At 40.7% G+C, this 18,483-nt stretch overlaps 1 protein-coding gene across 1 annotated transcript in view; it reads left to right on the top strand.

Moving 5' to 3' along the window:
* Positions 1-18,483, top strand: part of IGF1R (insulin like growth factor 1 receptor) — a 151,994-nt gene that overhangs the window by 120,717 nt on the left and 12,794 nt on the right. The window contains exons 7-18 of the mRNA XM_014944315.1: positions 1,610-1,736; positions 2,694-2,932; positions 3,411-3,578; positions 3,721-3,925; positions 8,191-8,480; positions 10,364-10,500; positions 10,827-10,986; positions 11,814-11,919; positions 13,319-13,389; positions 14,729-14,958; positions 15,218-15,328; positions 16,922-17,081. Of these exons, the coding sequence (XP_014799801.1) occupies positions 1,610-1,736; positions 2,694-2,932; positions 3,411-3,578; positions 3,721-3,925; positions 8,191-8,480; positions 10,364-10,500; positions 10,827-10,986; positions 11,814-11,919; positions 13,319-13,389; positions 14,729-14,958; positions 15,218-15,328; positions 16,922-17,081 (2,004 nt within the window). The remainder of the gene's footprint in view (positions 1-1,609; positions 1,737-2,693; positions 2,933-3,410; positions 3,579-3,720; positions 3,926-8,190; positions 8,481-10,363; positions 10,501-10,826; positions 10,987-11,813; positions 11,920-13,318; positions 13,390-14,728; positions 14,959-15,217; positions 15,329-16,921; positions 17,082-18,483) is intronic.

Here is an 18,483-nt window from a genome sequence, read left to right as displayed (position 1 = left end):
CTTTACAAATGTGCATCATTATAGGTATTTTCGTCTCTCGGATATCTGCTCTTTAATTATAATAAGGAAGCTGCTGAATAACAATTCCATAGATACCAAAACAGTTTCTGTTTATTTTCAAGTTTCTTTGTCTCCTGCTGAATATTGTACCTTGTTGCTAGAAATGCTTGCTGTAAACTCAATTATGTGTGCTTTATTTTCAAATTATTTCCTTTTGAGTTGAGAACAGTTTTTAGTGTTCTAGAGTATTCCTAAACTTCAGTGTCTCTTCGCTTTATTTTGGATCCTTCGATGGTCAAAGTTACTGGAAAGTCTTCTTCTGGCTTCAGTGATCTTCACGTCACGTCTCCAGGTGTAACCAATGCATTTAAAAGCAATCTCTCATCTAGGATTAAGATGACAGAACACTTAGGAATCTGACCTTGTACTCAAACTCTTAGAACCGACTACACGTTTTTCTTCAGTCTTTTTGTGGTGTTCTTGGAGCCGAGTAAATTAAAATGGATCTTGTGTATAAGTCGAGTCCCCTTGTTCTGGATGGTGTTTACAAAACTGGGACACGTACTCTGCTGAATGTCTCTTTAGGCGTGATGCATAAACGCAGATGGCATAGATCCTTGTTGTAAGCACACTCCATTCTTTGCACATTCAATAGAGCAAAGGCTTGCAGTCCTGGAGGAGTTACAGACACACAGCCAGTCCTTACTACTACTGAGGCTAGTGCCAGCCGCTGCCTGTTTTTTTTAAAAAACCATTACAGAAAGCTTTCTGACTCTGAGAAGGGGAAAAGAATCAACAAAAGCTCAACTGCCTTTGAAAAGATAGCACCAATAGTGCCAGTGTACATGAGGGTGAAACCCCCTTTATTTTCAGAGACTTCTATGGAACATTAGAAACTAACTCACAGTTGACACTTTGAACACAATTTCTCCATCCAAGAATTAAGTTTTTTAAAATGCTATTTTGTTTTGGATTGGAGAGCTCAGTGAATTGGTAGTGGGAAGCCATTCATTTGAAAGCTGCCGGCTTCCATCCAGCTCTTTTCAGAAGAGTAGCTGGAAGCTGCTGCCATCAAATGGTTGTGCCGTATATGAACTGAGTTTTGGAGTTCTTGGTCCAGCCTCTCATGAACAAGAATGTAAACTCCTTCGTCCTTTCCATGTTGTCCGTTCCCCAGAAAAACAAATTGTAGTTGTCAAAAGTTGTCCTGGAAAGTGAGAACACAGAGGCCAGTTACTGCTCTGTGTGTCCATTCGAGTTGGATGATTAATTTAGTGTTTCTAAACCAGCCTTGTGAATAAACAGAATTTCCATTCCTTGCTCAGGGACAGTCTGAAGTAGCTTTCAAGAGCTTTCTGATGATGCAGTAAAATATCTGCTTCAGAAAAGATAGTAACAAGTAGCTCCAAAATATTCTAGAATGACTGCCAAGGTCACTGCTTACCCTTAAGCACCCAGATGTATTAGGATGAAATAGGAAGCTCTATGAAGACAAAGGCTGTTTGTATTGTGTGGCATCATAGGCATTACTGGAAAGGCTAATTAGGTAAAACTGATATTAAGAAAATGTGGTGCTAACTCTGTCATGTCTTGTCTTTCTGTATGGCAGGTGAAAGCCACATTCTGCATTTTGTTTCCAACACCACGCTCAAGAATCGGATTAAACTAACATGGGAACGGTATCGCCCTCCAGATTACAGAGATCTCATTAGCTTCACTGTTTACTACAAAGAAGCGTAAGTAGATGTCCTCGGAGACTAATGGGGTCAGTCCAAGAGCTAGCAGACAATTCTGTTCTGGCTTTCGGTTTAATGGTGAGAAAAGTTAGTCAGCAAAGTCCTTAGTCCTTAGTCAGCATCAGTATCTCTTGATAATGGAGTGGGGCAATTGCTGGAGAGATCCTAATTGCTTGGGAGGTGTCTCTGCCGTTGTACATCCTTGCAGTGTCTCAGATGTAAAATAGAAATACAAATGAGTACACTAATAACTCTCCAAGCAGTTTGGGGGGGTGTAAGGGGGGTTCAGAATTCTGCTAATGACATATGGAGCAGGGGTGTGAGACACAGAGCACAAACTGTTGATGGCCAGCATCACTTAAAAAAGAATATCCCTGTGACAGTGTATTGTGATGCAATAACCATAGTGTTGATGAGTCCATAGTAATTAATAACAAGAATGGTACTCTATGCTCTTGCACCAGTGTTGCAACTTGGGAAAAGGAGAACTATATGACTATATAAGTGTGTTTGTGTTGTGTGGAAGTAAAAGGGGGAGAAAAAAGCCTGTTGGGCTGATCAAAGTCAGTCATGGAAGTCTAGGTTCTTCATGGTAAAAAGCTCAGCCGCTATCAGTTTTGAGTTGCTTCTGTTTCATATAGGGTTAGCTAAAATCTAGATATGTCTGAAGCATTTCACTGTCTGTTTTGGATACAAAGACCCTATAAATTTAGTGTTTTCTTGGAGAATGTCACCTTATTGCTGGTGACTGAAGATAAGACCTGCAGCTAAAGCTGAACTCTGAATTTTGTAGCTTGGAAATAAATACAAATTTTATGCTGTTTTATTCTGCTGTGGAAAACAAATAAAGCTGTGTTTGTTTCATTGAGCAATGCTGAAGTGAGGCACTCATGAGTATATGACAATTTTGGGGAGAAAATAAATATTTTACACTAATTTTTCGTTTTAATATTTCAGGCCATTCAAAAACGTGACAGAGTACGATGGGCAAGATGCATGTGGCTCCAATAGCTGGAACATGGTCGATGTTGACCTGCCACCGAACAAAGAGAACAATCCTGGAATCCTACTGCAGGGATTGAAACCTTGGACTCAATACGCCATTTATGTCAAGGCTGTTACCCTCACAATGATGGAAAACCATCATATTCATGGAGCAAAAAGTGAAATTGTATATATACGAACCAATGCTGCAGGTGAGACAAGGGCTCTTGGGTAAGAGGTTGATAACGCTACAGTTACGCTTGTTGTATTATTATGCAAGTTCTATTGTTAATACAGAAATTGAATTTATGTGCGGATGATGTGGATAATGCTAAAAAGTTTCAGTAACTTTGAAAGCAGCATTAACATTTGAATTAAAACTCTGTGGTTGTTCGGACATTGTTTTCATTGAGAGCTGTGGGAGTTTTTTGGAGTTAGGATTTCAGACTTTGTTCCACTGGTGAGGGTCAAATTAAGTACAACTTCAGGTTGGGACTGTAGGTGGTTACATTGGAACCCTTAATAACTGTTGTTAGTGGGGCATAAGTAGGAAATATTTTATTTGAAATAGGATGCCATATTTTCTTCCAGTATAGAAATGGATTGGGATTTGCTTTGAAAGCTTTCATTGACATAGGCTGTAGAATGCTCTAGATTTAAATGCTGCCTTGTATTTTTTTCCTCTTCTAGTGCCATCCATTCCCTTGGATGTTATTTCAGCGTCCAACTCCTCATCCCAGCTGATTGTGAAATGGAATCCTCCCTCTCTTCCCAACGGCAACCTCTCATACTACATTGTACGGTGGCAGCAGCAACCTCAGGACAGCTACCTTTACAGACACAATTACTGCTCCAAAGGTAGGAATGCTAAACCTATGCCCTGCTTCACAGCTCTTTTATGAATTACAGCAGGTAGAAGGGAATGGGTAAACATGGCTTGTTGCTGGATTCGTAATGTTGAGACAAAAGAAACGAGCCCCCTCTGTTCTTTTCTTTTAAGATAAAGTCCCGATTCGAAGGTATGCTGATGGGACCATTGATACAGAAGAAGCTACTGAACCCACCAAGCCAGAGGGCTGTGGGGGAGAAAAAGGACCTTGTTGTGCTTGTCCCAAGACAGAGGCAGAGAAGCAAGCTGAGAAGGAGGAAGCAGAGTACCGGAAAGTCTTTGAGAACTTCCTTCACAACTCCATCTTTGTCCCCAGGTAATGGATTTTTGACGCTTTCTCTTTGCAAGTGGGGCTAATAATTTAATTTCTTAACTCTTCCTAGAACTTGCACTTCTTGGACATGAAAGTGGAGGAAACACCTGAAACACATAAACATTGCCCTTCCTTTTGTGAGACAATGTGCAGCCTTACTTTGTAGTATCTCTGATTTGCTAATTTTTGTCTCTTTCTCTCAATTTTATCTAATAGTAAGGGTTCTTACCTGTATCATTCAAGGACTTCAGTGATGGTTTCCTTTCAGAGTCAAGAGTCACTTGAGGAGCTCTTTGTCTATAAGGGTTTTGGAGAAGAGCAACATGTGGCAGACAAAGGGTTTCAGATGGAATCTTTCTCTAAATAGCCATTTAAGTGCTTATGTTTCCAATCTGAAGATTTATTTGCCTTTGAAATTGAGGGCATAGTCACCTCGCAGAATTGAAACTGGTCTTCCTTTCTCACTGTGCTAATTGCAAAGGGCATATTGGTTTCCTGGGTCTGTGCTGCAGAGAAGTATTAAATATGCCCACGCTTCCATGATAAACACTAGTGCTTACACATTAAGTGGAATAGTAACGATTTTATGCTGCAACATAGAGTAGATACTACTGAATTAATTGGTGATTTTCATCCTTGAGTTTCCAATTTATCCTTCATGTAAGCTGCTCTTACTTTAGTTAATTGGATCCCGGGGCCTAGCACACAGTGTAGAGCTGTTACCTTACAGTCTGTCTATAAGCAATCAGATTTCAATCGTGCGTGTTATCTCATTGTCTTTGGCAGCTGAAATTTATGGTGAAGTCTTGTGCTTGAGAACTTGAAAATGTGGCTTTGCTGCTCATTAAAACTGGTTAATTTCACTCTCCATTGTGATTTTTGGACCCTTTATTGAAGGATCTGTTGAATTGAGTTGTTTGGGGTTGGGACTGTGATGTGTGCGGAGCTTCCTCGCTTCATCCAAAAAATGAGGAACTAAATACTGCCTCTGTTTGGAAATGCTAGGTATTGTATCTGAACTGTGTTAGAGTCACATTTAGCGTTGGTGGTTGAACTTGTGCTGTGTTTCCCTACTGATGATGAGAACCAGCAGCAAAGATGAGGTACAGAGAATTAACAGCCACTGTGACTGGCCGGGATGTAATTCCTGAGCAATGTGAAATTTTGTAACTGTGATATGATTTTGGACTTTATGAAATAGCACAGCAAGGCCTTCTGACAGGCTTTTAATTTTTTTTTTATTATTTTAATTTTTTAAAAAATTAATTTTATTTTTTTATTTCACCAAAGCTCTGTCACTTAAAATGTGTTATCTTCTCCCAAGCTTTCTTGCATTTCTCCCTGTAAAGGAAACTCTGAACCTTGAACTCAGACAGTAACAAATAAACTGACCAGTTCACAAAGAATTTCCTGAAAGCTCGTCCATTTCCCATTTTTCTTAAGTAAACTGTTATAAGGGTGTGTTTTGTAACAGCAAGGGCAGATAAGGTACAATGCTCAGAAATACCTGCATAGCTAAGCAACTTTAAAGAGACTGTGTGTCAGAGAAATTAAAGATTGAGCTAGTGAGACATTACATGGGACAAATCTAAGCAGCTCGTTACTGCTGTCTTTTTTTTTGGTCCTTTTTCCCATGGGAGAAGTTAATTAATGTGTTAATGCAAGCCTCAATAGTAGTGTTTCCAGTGTTCTATCTGTCTCCAGGATATTGTGAAGGAGAGACAGCACGAAAATACTGGACTGGATGGTCTTAAGGTTGTTTAAAAAGCCTGTTAATCTCATCTTCTGTGCAACTTCTGGATGACCCCATATGTGTTACTGGCACTGGTGAGGTAGACTTCAAACATTAGGACTCTGATTAATCTTGAAGAGACGTTGACCACTACAGGAGGATGAGTTATTCTTCAAATTTTTTGGTTCTCTAATAAGCAGGATGTGGCAGGCTCTGTGTGTAGTAGCAGGTAGATCTGAGAAGTAACATTAAAATTTTCATAAAGTATGAGAACAGTTTGCTTTTGTGTTAAATGACCTACATTTTTTTCTTCTTTTTAGTTTCGATTTAATTTTTTCTAGCGTTATTTTTAATTTTTCTCTTACATTTTTCTTCCTTCCTCTCCTTTAACAAAACAGATGAATTTTCATATTTTTATCTATAGACTTCCTTGGATGCTTGTTTTTTGCCTTTATCTGTGCCTTTCACAAAAGCATGAAGATGCTTGACTGCAAAGCAATGGTCTCAGATCTCTTGATGTTTTAATCATGTTTGCTGTCCAGCAGGCCTGTTTCTCTTTCTCATATGACTGTAGTTTTCACCAACAACTTTTGTGTTGCTTTCTCTTTACCTGTTTCCCCAAAGGCAAGGTAGCACTGTAGTCATCCCCTCCATCCCTCCAGATACCACCAAAGAGTTGAACTCCATCCATCCCATAAAAGCAGTGATAGTGTCATGCATTTGGGTTCTTGCATTGGCACATGCTTTTGTGGCTGATTGAAAATGGACTTTTTATTTTCACTGCTTTTGTCACGAAATCTGTACAAATGTTCATCAGTTCTAGGCATCCAGTGTGCTTTTAGCAGTTCAAAAGCTTGTTCTTTCTACTGAGTTAAAGCAGTAGGTGACTCCTAAGCGAGGTCAGTAGGTTTAGTAACTTCATAAATACTTGCTTACATCTCATAAATAAGTACTTACATCTCCTATGAAATTCCCTCGTACCCCACTGACAAGTTAAGACACGTGCTTATATGTTGCTTAAAACAATTTCTTGGTAACTTAGGAAGCTTTTTTTGCTTGTCTTCATTTATTTCTCTGCTGTGGATTACGTGGCATCTGAGAGCTTCAAAACGGCTACTCAAGACATAGTAAAAGGATTTTGGAAAACTTTGTAGTGAACTCCTAAAAAAAAAAAATACACTAATTTCATCCAACCTCTGCCAAAAAACCAAGTCAGCCAGTTTTTGGCTCGCTCTGCGTCATGCTGTTCTGTGGCTGAGTGTACTAAGAAAGTATATTTGACAGTGAATTAACTTCTCCTGTTGAGTCATCTTTCTTCCTGTTGTGTGTTTGAGGGAGGCCTTATTTGCCTGATTAGTAACTCCCTCTCTGATAGAAATGTGTTAGACTTTATCTTTGTCCTTGATAACCCTTGCACTGGCCAGGAGCTAAACGGGCACTGGCCAAGGGATTTCAGGGAGGACAGGATTCAAGCCAAAACAGGTTTTGTAGTGTGACTCTTCTTAGGTTCTTCTTTTACTCCCCTGGTGCATTGCTTTCCAGGGGTCACACCTGGACCATCGGAGACCAGGAGAGCAGGAGCTGGAAAAGCCAACTTGCCCCTTGTAGTTAGTGCTTTTGTCCAAAACAGCTTTGGATCTGACACAAGACTGGGTGACAAGTCTCCTATGTAGCAATCGGGTGTTGGTCAGCTAATACAATCCCAATGTCTGTGAGAGTGTTTTCATATTGACACTTGTACCGCTGCTCGGGCCTGTTCGCTACGACAGATTCTCAGGCTTGAGGAAGTAGTGGTGTTGCTGAAAATCCTCAAGTTTTTAACTGCATAAATTCCATACAGATGCCTGCAAAGCAAAGCAAAGTTGCTCAGTGACCTCTTTGCCATACACAATATTAGTGCTGTGTTTTCTCACATAGGAAGATTGTTCCTTTGCAGAGCTTTTGTTTGGGTGAGAGAAGTAGAGACACACAAATTAGCACACAGTAGTGGTGGTTAATGTTCATGGTTTCCAGCTGCCTTCCAAGGTTTCTTAGTGCAATATATTGAGGTTTTATAATTTCGTTACAACTGGAAAGGAAGTTAAGCCTACTGAGAGGCAGCTTTGCTAATCTAGCAAACTTCAAAATAGTGTTTTCCCCAACCTTTTCAACCTTTAACATCTGATTTTTATTTTAAGCATCAACATCAGCGTCATTAAATACAAATCTAGGTTGTTTATTGAATAACAGTGAAGCCATTTTTGCTATTCAGTTTATTTGTGTGAAGTCAGAAGTTTGGACGTTTATCTTGGGGCACAGTGTGAGCTTCAGAGTTTTGATTGGTATCTGACCAAAAAAGAGAGTAAGAGGATGTGCTGACATGTTGCAGGTTCAGATTAGGAGAAAGCTTTCGTCTTGTTTTGCAGTTTCTTTTATTTAGCCTTTGTAATAGTAGAGTTACATATTTTACTGGTTGGGTTTTTTTTTTCACAGAGCTTGAGGAAAAGTGATGTTTCTCTTATGAGACCTTTTCTATACCTGTCTGTTTGTTCCACAGACCCGATCGGAAGCGGAGGGACGTGTTCCGGATCGCAAATGCCACTTTGGCCACTCGAAACAGGAACAACGCGACTGGGACAGATCACTTCACCAACGTTTCTGACACAGAGGAGAGTGAGGTGGAATACCCGTTCTTTGAGACCAAAGTGGATGGCAAGGAGAGAACTGTCATCTCCCATCTCCAGCCTTTTACTCTTTACCGCATCGATATTCACAGCTGCAACCATGAGGCTGACACACTGGGTTGTAGCGCTTCCAACTTTGTCTTTGCAAGAACTATGCCTTCAGGTACGCTCTCCCAAGTATAATGCTTTATCTCCTGCAGAGAGAGCAATCTCAGGCAGGACAAACCCTCCAAAACCAGTTAGAAAAACATGGGAATGTAATAAAAACATTGTACGCAAGAAAATGAATTGGAACCATATAAAACTTTGTTACAGTAATTTAATGTCCTTGACTGATCTCTCGTGTATACTGAGAGGGGGCCTGGTCTTTTTAGTCTGGAGAAGAGAAGACTGAGGGGGAGATCCGATCAATGCTTATAAATACTTAAAGGGTGGGTGTCAAGAAGATGGGGCCAGTCTTTTTTCAGTGGTGCCCAGTGACAGGACAAAAGGAAATGGGCACAAATGTGAACGTAAGATGTTCCGTCTAAACATGAGGAGGAACTTCTTTACTCTGAAGGTGGCAGAGCCCTGGAACAAGCTGCCCAGAGAGGTGGTGGAGTCTCCTTCTCTGGAGACATTCAAACCCACCTGGACACGTTCCTGTGCAACCTGCTCTGGGTGGACCTGCTTTGGCAGGGGGGTTGGACTTAGATGATCTCCAGAGGTCCCCTCCAACCCCTATCATTCTGTGAGTGATAGGTACTGAGTCTGTCCTTGACATGGAGAAAGGTAGAAGTGTGTGCACGGAGTATCCAGATACTTGTGAAAGAATCTGTTTCTCAGCCATTTAGGTGAGACCCACAGAGGTGGTGGGTTAAAAGGTTTTATTCTTCAGTTCCCTGTGTGCTGAATGGAGACAGGGGAACATTTCTCTGCTAATGTTTAGTTTTGCTGTGCTCGCTCTGAACTGTTTGCAGATGTTAGAGTTTTTGCTGGTGGGAATGTTTGCCAAATGTTTCTTCTGTCACAGAACGACCATGCATTTGTCCAGCCTGGAAACAGGAGGAGCACTGTGTTGCTTTGTGCCCGATCCCCGGCGTCTAGAGAGTCCTTCAAATAGGAAGCATTGAATGCTCTACTCATGTTTGGGACTTTTTACAGATTGTACTTCTTCTGAGAAGAATAGAGATGATTTTAGTGTAAGCTCATATGCATCCAGCAAAGAGCTTCTCACTCCAGCAGATGTCTGGGAATATTTGATGCAGAATGGTAGCAATTTTGTTTTGTTTCTGGAAGGAAAGACTTATCATAATCCAGATCCAGCTGTGTCAGGGGAAAAAAAAGGCAAAAAAAAGTATTGCTTGTTTCAAGGAAATAAGGAAAACTCTGAGATCAGGGAAAAGGAAATAAGTGTTCCCAGATTTTTAGCGCTTGGCCCTGAAAACTAAAGGCTAAACAATTCTGCTTTCTTCCAAACTTAACAACTGTATTTTTGAAGAAGTGGCCTTTTTTCTTTGAAATGGTCTTCATAGTCCTGTTGAGGTTTGAGTAAAACACGTGAAATTATCAAGGATGAAATAGAGATAAAGCAATTTCTGAATTGCTAATGAGACTCCATTTTAAACTGTGTCAGGTTTCCCAAGACTGGATGTTTTTGGGAAGGGACGTCGGTGGGTCAGATCTTAGGTGTTCACAGCCGTTCGGTGGCAATAGCTGTGTCTGCACCCTTTGTTCTGCTGTAGTGGAGTGTTTGGAAGGAAGAACCAGATCCTGATAACCAGGTTCTGAGGCACATGATAGGGCACAGTGACTACCCCAGAGCCTGTAACTGGTGAAGATGTATACACCGTACTGTTTTCCTGGCAATTAAGTAGTTCAGACTTTGCTAATCTCTCCAACAGGCCCCTGGCCAGTGCATTTTGTTCTCTCTGTCTTTGAGTAGCACTTAGTGCAATGCTTTGATAGCTAAAGAATAGTATGAACCTTTTGTTTTCCTCAGTGGTTGCATAAGTTCCTGTTTCAGTAATAGTTGTTCTCTTCACATCACTTGTAAATATTTTACAGAGGGAGCAGATAACATTCCAGGAACGGTAGCATGGGAAGCAAAAGAGGAAAATACCGTCTACTTGAAGTGGTTAGAGCCTACAAATCCAAATGGGCTGATCCTAATGTATGAAATCAAATACGGGCAGCATGGAGAGGTGAGGATTTGACATTTCTCTGGTAAGAGATACTGCTTGTAACTCTAATTTATACACAAAATGGGGTATTTCTTAAGATGCTTCCGTGCAGTGCTGCAGGCCAAAGGTGGAAACTGTGACTTCAAACACCCAGCAGTAACCACCATGCCCTCCCTTTGTTTAGTTTGACAGTTTTGAATTCCACGTATCTCCTTAAGGTGTTTGAAGAAAAACTGATCATATGGGGCTTTTAGTTAAATTAGCTTATCCTGCAGCCGTATTGTTTTCTCAAGAATGAAGGAATGTGAGGATATTAACGTGAGCTGTAAATGACTTTCTTCTTTTAGGAGAAGCGGGAATGTATTTCCAGACAGGAATACAAGAAGCTTGGAGGAGCTAAACTAACTCATCTGAACCCCGGAAACTATTCTGCTAGAGTTCAGGCCACTTCGTTAGCTGGAAATGGGTCATGGACTGAGCCAGTCTCGTTCTATGTGCAACCCAAATGTAAGATAAATGTTTGTTGGCTGAGTCGAACTGGGGGACTGTTGTCTTTTTAATAATTTCTGATGTTTACCTACGTAACTGGGCATATGAGCCTCTTGCCTGTACCCTGAATACTGCTCTTATTTCATAGAATCAGGCAAACCTGAAAAATAATTTGCAGAATAATACAAGAAGCAAATCATTTGGTTAGAGGCTGGCAGGTTTTTTTAAAAATCAAGATGTTTTGTCATGTGGCATGTTCCGAGAGACGTTTGATAAAGGTAGCATCCTGATGAGGTGAGGCTGGTCCTGACAATGAGAGTAATTTATATTTTGGAAAAACACCACCATAGTATCCACAAAGACCCTCTCAAGAACTTCCGTATTTAGTTGTAGCGCACATGTACCCACAGAAAACTGGAACTCTCAGCTTTTTTTTCCTTTTTGGTTTTCTGATGGCTGGACTTGAAGTAATGAGCAGTGTGTGGATATTCTGAATATAAGTACAAGCAATTGCAAGGTGATCAAAAGGTGGAAAAAAGGTGACGCTGCAAGTGTACAATTACATATTGTTCACTGAGGAATATAAGTCCTTAAGCATAACTTGTGAAAACAAACCCCAGACAGACACTGTTCTGTACAAAATTAATACTTTTCACTGTCTGTTTTCTTGTTCCACTCATCTGCAGTCAGGGAGTGTTTCTGAGTACATTTTTCCACATCAGACAAGAAAATGAGTACTTTGATTTCTTCCCTGTATGGAAATATACTGACTGGGTTTTGAATGTTTCTTTGTTAAGGGAGATTTTATAGAAAGCCTGATACAATTGTTTTCTTGTTGGTTGCAGCAGCAAACTATGGAAACTTCCTGCACTTGATAATTGTGCTCCCTATTGCTTTCCTGCTCATCATTGGGGGATTATTGATAATGCTGTACGTCTTTAACAAGAAGAGGTGAGTTGTATATGCTTGTGGTTAAAACTGCAGGAGGGGAATGTTTATTTTTAAATCCATGCTCGTGGAGCAAGTTAGAAATTAAAAAGGGAAATGGCGTTCAGAGGATTCAAGAAGCTAAAGTCAATTCTGTCTTGTTGGTGTGTAAAAGGAGGTGGTTTAGAGTTACCAGCGAGCATCTGGCTGCCGCTTGAGATATGAAGAGGCTTTTTATTACAGTATCGTGTTTGGGAGGGAAGAGGGAAGGGCTGTCAGGAACACATCCAGTGGGACAATGATGGCAGACACTGAACCTATATAATCAGAAGCTTTGAGTGACATATGGGTCAATATAAGCCATGAAACCTTAGTTAAATTTAGGTTAATTTGATTTCTGGCAAATTCTAGACCATTTTTTTTTTAAGTCTTTACATCCACTTAAAAAACTGCATCCCAGATAGAGCAGTCTGGGGGACTGTTCTATTGATTTGTTTTCCTCAGTTTTGTTTTTTATAACCAGTGATTTATTTATTTTTTTATTTAACCGAAATACATAATGAAAACTTAATAGAAGTCAGTGCAAATGTTCAGCCTTGCAACTTCCTAGATATGGAGGCTTTTTATTACACTCACACAAATTATGCTCATTGAGTATCCCATTATTTCCAGCTCTAATTCATTTGTGTGCAGACAGTAGTACCATTTCTCCTCAAGCACTCCAGAAAGTGAAGTACTAGTGAAGTACAATACCTGCCTGGCCTTCCCTTGGGCTCTCCTCGGTGAAATGCCTGATAACTCATCCTTCTTTAAACTGTTGTTCTAGCCCACATGAAATTTTTGTCTTTGATTTTCTGAGGTCTGATTGATAATTTTATTTCTACAGCCTGCCTCCTGCAGGAGCTCTCATGGTGCGGAATAAATACGTCTTATTCTGAAAAATCACTCCAGTAAAACAGGGGGGGAAGAAGAGGCAGTGTGTGTGTATTTTAAAATAAAATAATAGAAACCCTTACAAAATACTTGAGTGGAATTCCCCATTAAAAACAATCTTGTCCTCTGCTAGACCGCTTCTCTCCCACAGGCTGAGGGTGTTCTCAGCCACAGATCTCCTGGGTGTATGGCCGTACAGCTGCCTCGGAGGAGTTTTACCCAGCAGCTAAAAGTACCTTGTGTTTAAGCTTTTCTGGTGCTGATTTGGTATAATGAAGAGGGCAGGTTTCCTGGGAAAGCTGTTCTGGGCTGTTTTCCCATTGATTATGTGAAGTAGAATAAGAACTTGGTTTGTCCCCTTTGTCTGAAAAGCTCTCTAGGTACAGTAAATAATACTCTGTGGTTGAGCAAATGGAAAAGACTGTAGAAGAGGTGGTCTGAAATTTACTTAGGTTTAAAGATTAAAAAAGAAAAAAATATGTTTCAACAGGAACAGTGACAGACTGGGCAATGGAGTACTTTACGCTTCTGTGAACCCTGAGTACTTCAGTGCTTCAGATGGTGAGTGTGGCCTTACACTTCTCATGCTTTTGCTTTTGTATCTTCTGTTTGTGGCTGACTTTTGAAAGGTATGAAACTCCAAAAGGATGTTGTAAAACTGCTTTCTTTTTTCATTTTATTAGCTCAGCCATGGAGTCCATCATTGATAATACATAAATGTTGCCCGTGTGCTGGGGTTGCCATGGAATGTAGAACCCTGGAAATCCAGCTCTCTGGTGAAATGAATTGTTTAAAAAAAAAAAAAATAAAATACCAAAAGCAACTAGGTTATGGCTGGAACCCTACTTGCTAGATATTTAATTAATTTCCTCCCCCCCAATAAAAGTGTGGTTGTCTGTAATGAGCATGTGCCCATACTGTATGGATTATGTATGTGTGGAGCACTTCAAGTGCAGGAGGAAATCAGAACATCAGATGAATTTCTTTGAGGCATCAGTTCTTCTGTTTAAGGTTTGGTTTGCTGCTACTGCTCTGGAGTTCTTGTCAAAAATAGTGTTTCCAAAAGGCCCCAGGAGGCTAATGGGTTTAACCAGAGCGGCAGCAGACTCTTTTACTGTTATTTTTAATAGTGGCACCATTAGGGTTAAAGGTCTGTCAACGTTCATGCTATAATCCTCTATTTTTGCATCCTGTCACTTCACCCATCCAGAGCATGTGACACGACCATCCCCTCCTTTGGTGACTGATAGGCAGCAGCATCAGTGGCTGCTCAGATGTCTTCTTGCCCGAGGCAGTTCTCCCTCCTGGCAGTCACCTTCTGAGATCTCTCTTCTTCCTCAGATCAAAGACTGGCAGCAGCAGCAAGTTCTGCCTTTCCTGGTGCAACAGTGTGTGTGCAAGTGATCAGAATAGTTTCATGCAAAGAGCCTACTAGATCAGAGAGTCTCTTTCCCTCTAGTCATAAAATCAATCTGCTAATAGAGAATACAGCAGACACTAAACTGATACAGATGATCAAGTATGTTTGATGCTGTCTGGAAGAATTAGAAGACCAGGGATCCCAAGAAAAGCTTGAGCCTAAAGTATTGATTCAAGCCTCTTCCCACCCAGGTTTTGTGCTTTGAGGTTCCTTATTTCAATCCCATTATGTCAGTACCATAGTGAGGCCACTTCGAGTCAATTTATATATTTCTTTTAAGGTTTATTTGTATGCCAAGCATCTGCCTATCTCTTTATGGGAAAGACCATGAACAATTTGCATATGTCATGCAAGGTCTCAGCATTGTGTCTAATGTTCTGTACAGTAAGCTGTTTGGGCAGTTGGTGGTATTGTAAAGCAGTGAGTTGATCGCCCCACATGCAGAAGCGGAACATCATGGCCTGTTCTTTCTCTCCTTAGTGTATGTTCCAGACGAATGGGAGGTGCCCCGTGAGAAGATCACCATGTGTCGGGAGCTTGGGCAAGGCTCCTTTGGGATGGTGTACGAGGGAATAGCCAAGGGAGTGGTGAAGGATGAGCCAGAGACCAGGGTGGCCATCAAGACTGTCAATGAGTCTGCGAGCATGCGGGAGAGGATAGAGTTCTTAAACGAGGCCTCGGTGATGAAGGAGTTCAATTGTCACCATGTGGTAAGTCATGAAAATGTGAGGAGGCTGTGATCCACACAGGGCACGTCTTCACTGACTGAAGAGGGAACTTGGGATTTTAGCTTCAACTCAGTGCAGCTTTATAACGTTATTGCAAAACAGGAGTCAGAGAGCTGAACCTAATCTACTTTCAGACCTTTCCCACAGATTCACAGGTGTCTGGGGCTACATATCAACATCAATAATTACTATAGTTCAATTAGCTGAATTCATAACTGAATGCTTGTTTTTCCTCTTCCAGGTTCGGCTGCTTGGTGTTGTTTCTCAGGGCCAGCCTACGCTGGTTATCATGGAGCTGATGACACGTGGGGACCTCAAAAGTTACCTGAGATCATTGAGGCCAGACACAGAGGTGAGTCACAAGTTGCTGGATGTTTTTTTTTATTTCTTCAGTCAGAATCATCTTGAACGAAACAGCGTCACGTTGGAGGCAGCAGGCAATTAGCCTTTCTTGCCCTTCTCCTTAAACTCTAAGAACAAAACATGAGCTGCTCTGTGGTCTGCAACACCTTTTTTCATGAGGTAGCTATTGCAAATAGCCCAGTGCACTGCATGGAATAGGTCCCTTCTTGTGTTACTGAGTCCTGTTTTTGAGACTTGAATTAAGTCTCTTTTCTAATCTAATGACTCATCAAGATGTTAAACAAAAATTTGGCTGGTTGAAGCATGCGTGTTAGGATGATTGTTTCATGTTTTATATCCTGCATGTTGCCTCTGCTGGAAAGTAAAAAATCTTAATATCTCAGCTAATCCGCATACTCTAATATGTAGGCCATCAGTCTAGCAGCTAAAATTGCCACATGTGATACAGGGTCTGAAGGATGAAGATGACACATAGGTCACTTGCCACTGAAATCATAGCAGACTATGTAGAAAATGAGCTCAGCAGCTTTTGCCCTTAATCTAAAAATTCTGATGTTGAATAACTTAAAGGAACAGAACATGAGCACAAGATGTGCACAAGAGAACGAATGTGGTATAAATGGAGGGCATTGCATGTAGCAAGAGCAGATTGCTTATGTGTTTGGGTGCAGAAAATAATCACTCTGAATAAAGGATTCAGAAAATAACACCCCATAGATCTATTGACTAAGGGCTTGACTAGCATTTATGATTAATAATGTTTCAGGTTATATGAAATAGTTTGGGTTTAATTCAACAAACTTCATGAAAAGGGACAATGATGTTATATAGAAATTGCCAAAACGATGAGCTCTGTATTTGGCTTTTCTCTGTTGTACTCTGGTGCTCTCCAGAGAAGTCTGTGATGGGCCTGTGCCTGAATTCCCTGTCGTCCTTGGTGTGCAGTGTACTGGTAAGGGATGGTGGAACTTAACTGATTGTCTGTAAATACCTGAACTCCTTATCCATGAGATTGAGAATGGCAGAAGCCATATGTCCATGGATTCTGAGGAGCAAATTAGCTTCAGAAGAAATTGTCCCATAACCTTTTTTGCTGTTTACAAACAGAAGTAATCTAAGAGACATCTGGTTATGGAGAACTGGGGAACAGGAAATGAAATCATTTAGCATCTTCTGGTTGTTTGTCAAGATGATAAACCAGTAGAAATCTCTAAAGTAAGCCCTCTGCTTTGTATCTCAAAGCTTGCGTGGCAGAGGGATAGACATTTAAAGTCCATAGGTGTAAGAAGACATCCTTATACCAAAAAGTCTTTCTTGCTTGTATTCCCAAAAATAGAATGACCCCATTCTAGAGCCATTTGGGAGTTCTGTTTGTGACCCAACTTGATATGGCCAGTTTTTCCACTAAGCAGATGCTATGGTGTACATAATCCTGGGTTTCTGTTCAGCCTGGCTCATGTCAGGCTGAATTGTGATGATACAATATTTTAAAAAAATTTAAAATAGCGTGCTACAGTTTGGTGTAAAAGTAGTTACTTTTTCTTTCCCCCTTAATCTGTTTTATCGTCTTAATCTTGCTCAGAGTAATCCTGGCCAGGCACCTCCAACTCTGAAGAAGATGATTCAGATGGCGGGAGAGATTGCTGATGGGATGGCATACCTCAACGCCAACAAATTTGTTCACAGAGACCTTGCTGCAAGAAACTGCATGGTGGCAGAAGACTTCACAGTGAAAATTGGAGGTGCGCTATTTTGACTTCTAAACAAACAAAACCCATCACCCTGAGAAACTGGCATCTTGGAACTTGGCATTTTAATTTTTTTGAAAGACTTTTTTGAAACTTAGCTCTAGTTTAGATTTCTGCAGGATGAAATGTGTTCCTTATGAAGGCTTGTCATGATTTAAGACCTGAGAGCAGTCAACATTGAGTTGAAACTCTTGGAATACCTCTACTTGCTGTTGTTCCAGTAAGGAAATTGTATAGTGTGTGGGTTTAAAAAGAGGTAGTGAAGCAGTGATTTGAGGTGCAGATGCTGCAGACATCTGGGTGGATGGTGTAGTTACCACTGGTGTGTCATTTGCTTTTCTGTTAATGTGCAAAAATAATTCCACTTCCTGCTTATTGATTCAAGAATAAGAATTTTAAGATTATTTTAAAGCATAGCTGATTTGGAAGTGGAATGTAAGGCTTGACTTCAGCTGGATGCTTTCCAGTCTGAACTGGAGTTCTGCTTTCCAGACAGCAGAATGGCTTTTCCTCTGCTCTGCTGTTAGAACACCACTTTTTTTTTTTTTTTCTTTTTTTTTTTTTCCCTTCACCATCCCTCCAAAATAGAGCCAGATGAGTTTTTTCAGGCTTCTCTCCAGAGAGGGTGATTTTAAGCTTTTGGCTGTTTTTGAGTTGTGCATATTAAAATAACATGTATAGCAACAGCCTTCTGCTGTAGGAAACTAATTCTTTTTCTCTGAGCTTAACTCAGCTATTTTGATAATTTGTGTAAGTAATCCTGTCATTTGGGAGAAAGGAAAAATGATTTCATTTTGAGTCAGTTAATTAGGAAATAAGATCTTTGGGGGATTTTGTGCATTTTCTGCAGGTTCGGGGGAAGTCAGCCTTGAATCCTTCCAGTTCCAGTTTTCGCACTCTTTTCCCCGCCACCACCACATTTTACAATTCTTTGAAATGGTGCGTTTCAAAGTGCGTTTCTTCCCTTTTAACGTGGTACATGGTCACCCAAAAGCATTCCATGAAATACACTGTGCTGCTCTCCTTTAGTTACCAGCGTTGAGATCCCTTCGTGTAGAAACACTTTAGGAGCATCTTGACTGGAACACGCCAGCTCAGACGGTTTAGATCTCAGAGGAAGAGCTTTGTGCTCCACTGTCCTCTGCTCGTTGCGTATCTGTTTCTTATTTGCATTACATTTTTAAAGAATTTTTTGATTCAGCCCAGATAAAGTCACCCTGGTGCGTGGGAGTGATGGAATAGCTGCACAGATGGGCTTTTTAGTCATAATCTCTGAGGGTACCGGTGTCCATAGCAGGCAAGGTATGAGAAGGATCAGTGCTTGGTCACTCAGCCAAGTTGTAGACTGGTAATAATGGCTGGGAGAACTGGAGGCATTCTGTCTTCTTTTCACTCT

Source organism: Calidris pugnax, unplaced genomic scaffold (assembly GCF_001431845.1).
Source record: "Calidris pugnax isolate Ruff unplaced genomic scaffold, ASM143184v1 scaffold70, whole genome shotgun sequence".
Lineage (NCBI taxonomy): Eukaryota > Metazoa > Chordata > Aves > Charadriiformes > Scolopacidae > Calidris > Calidris pugnax.
The sequence above is the reverse complement of the archived record's forward strand: the minus strand, read 5'-3'. Positions and strand labels throughout refer to the sequence as shown.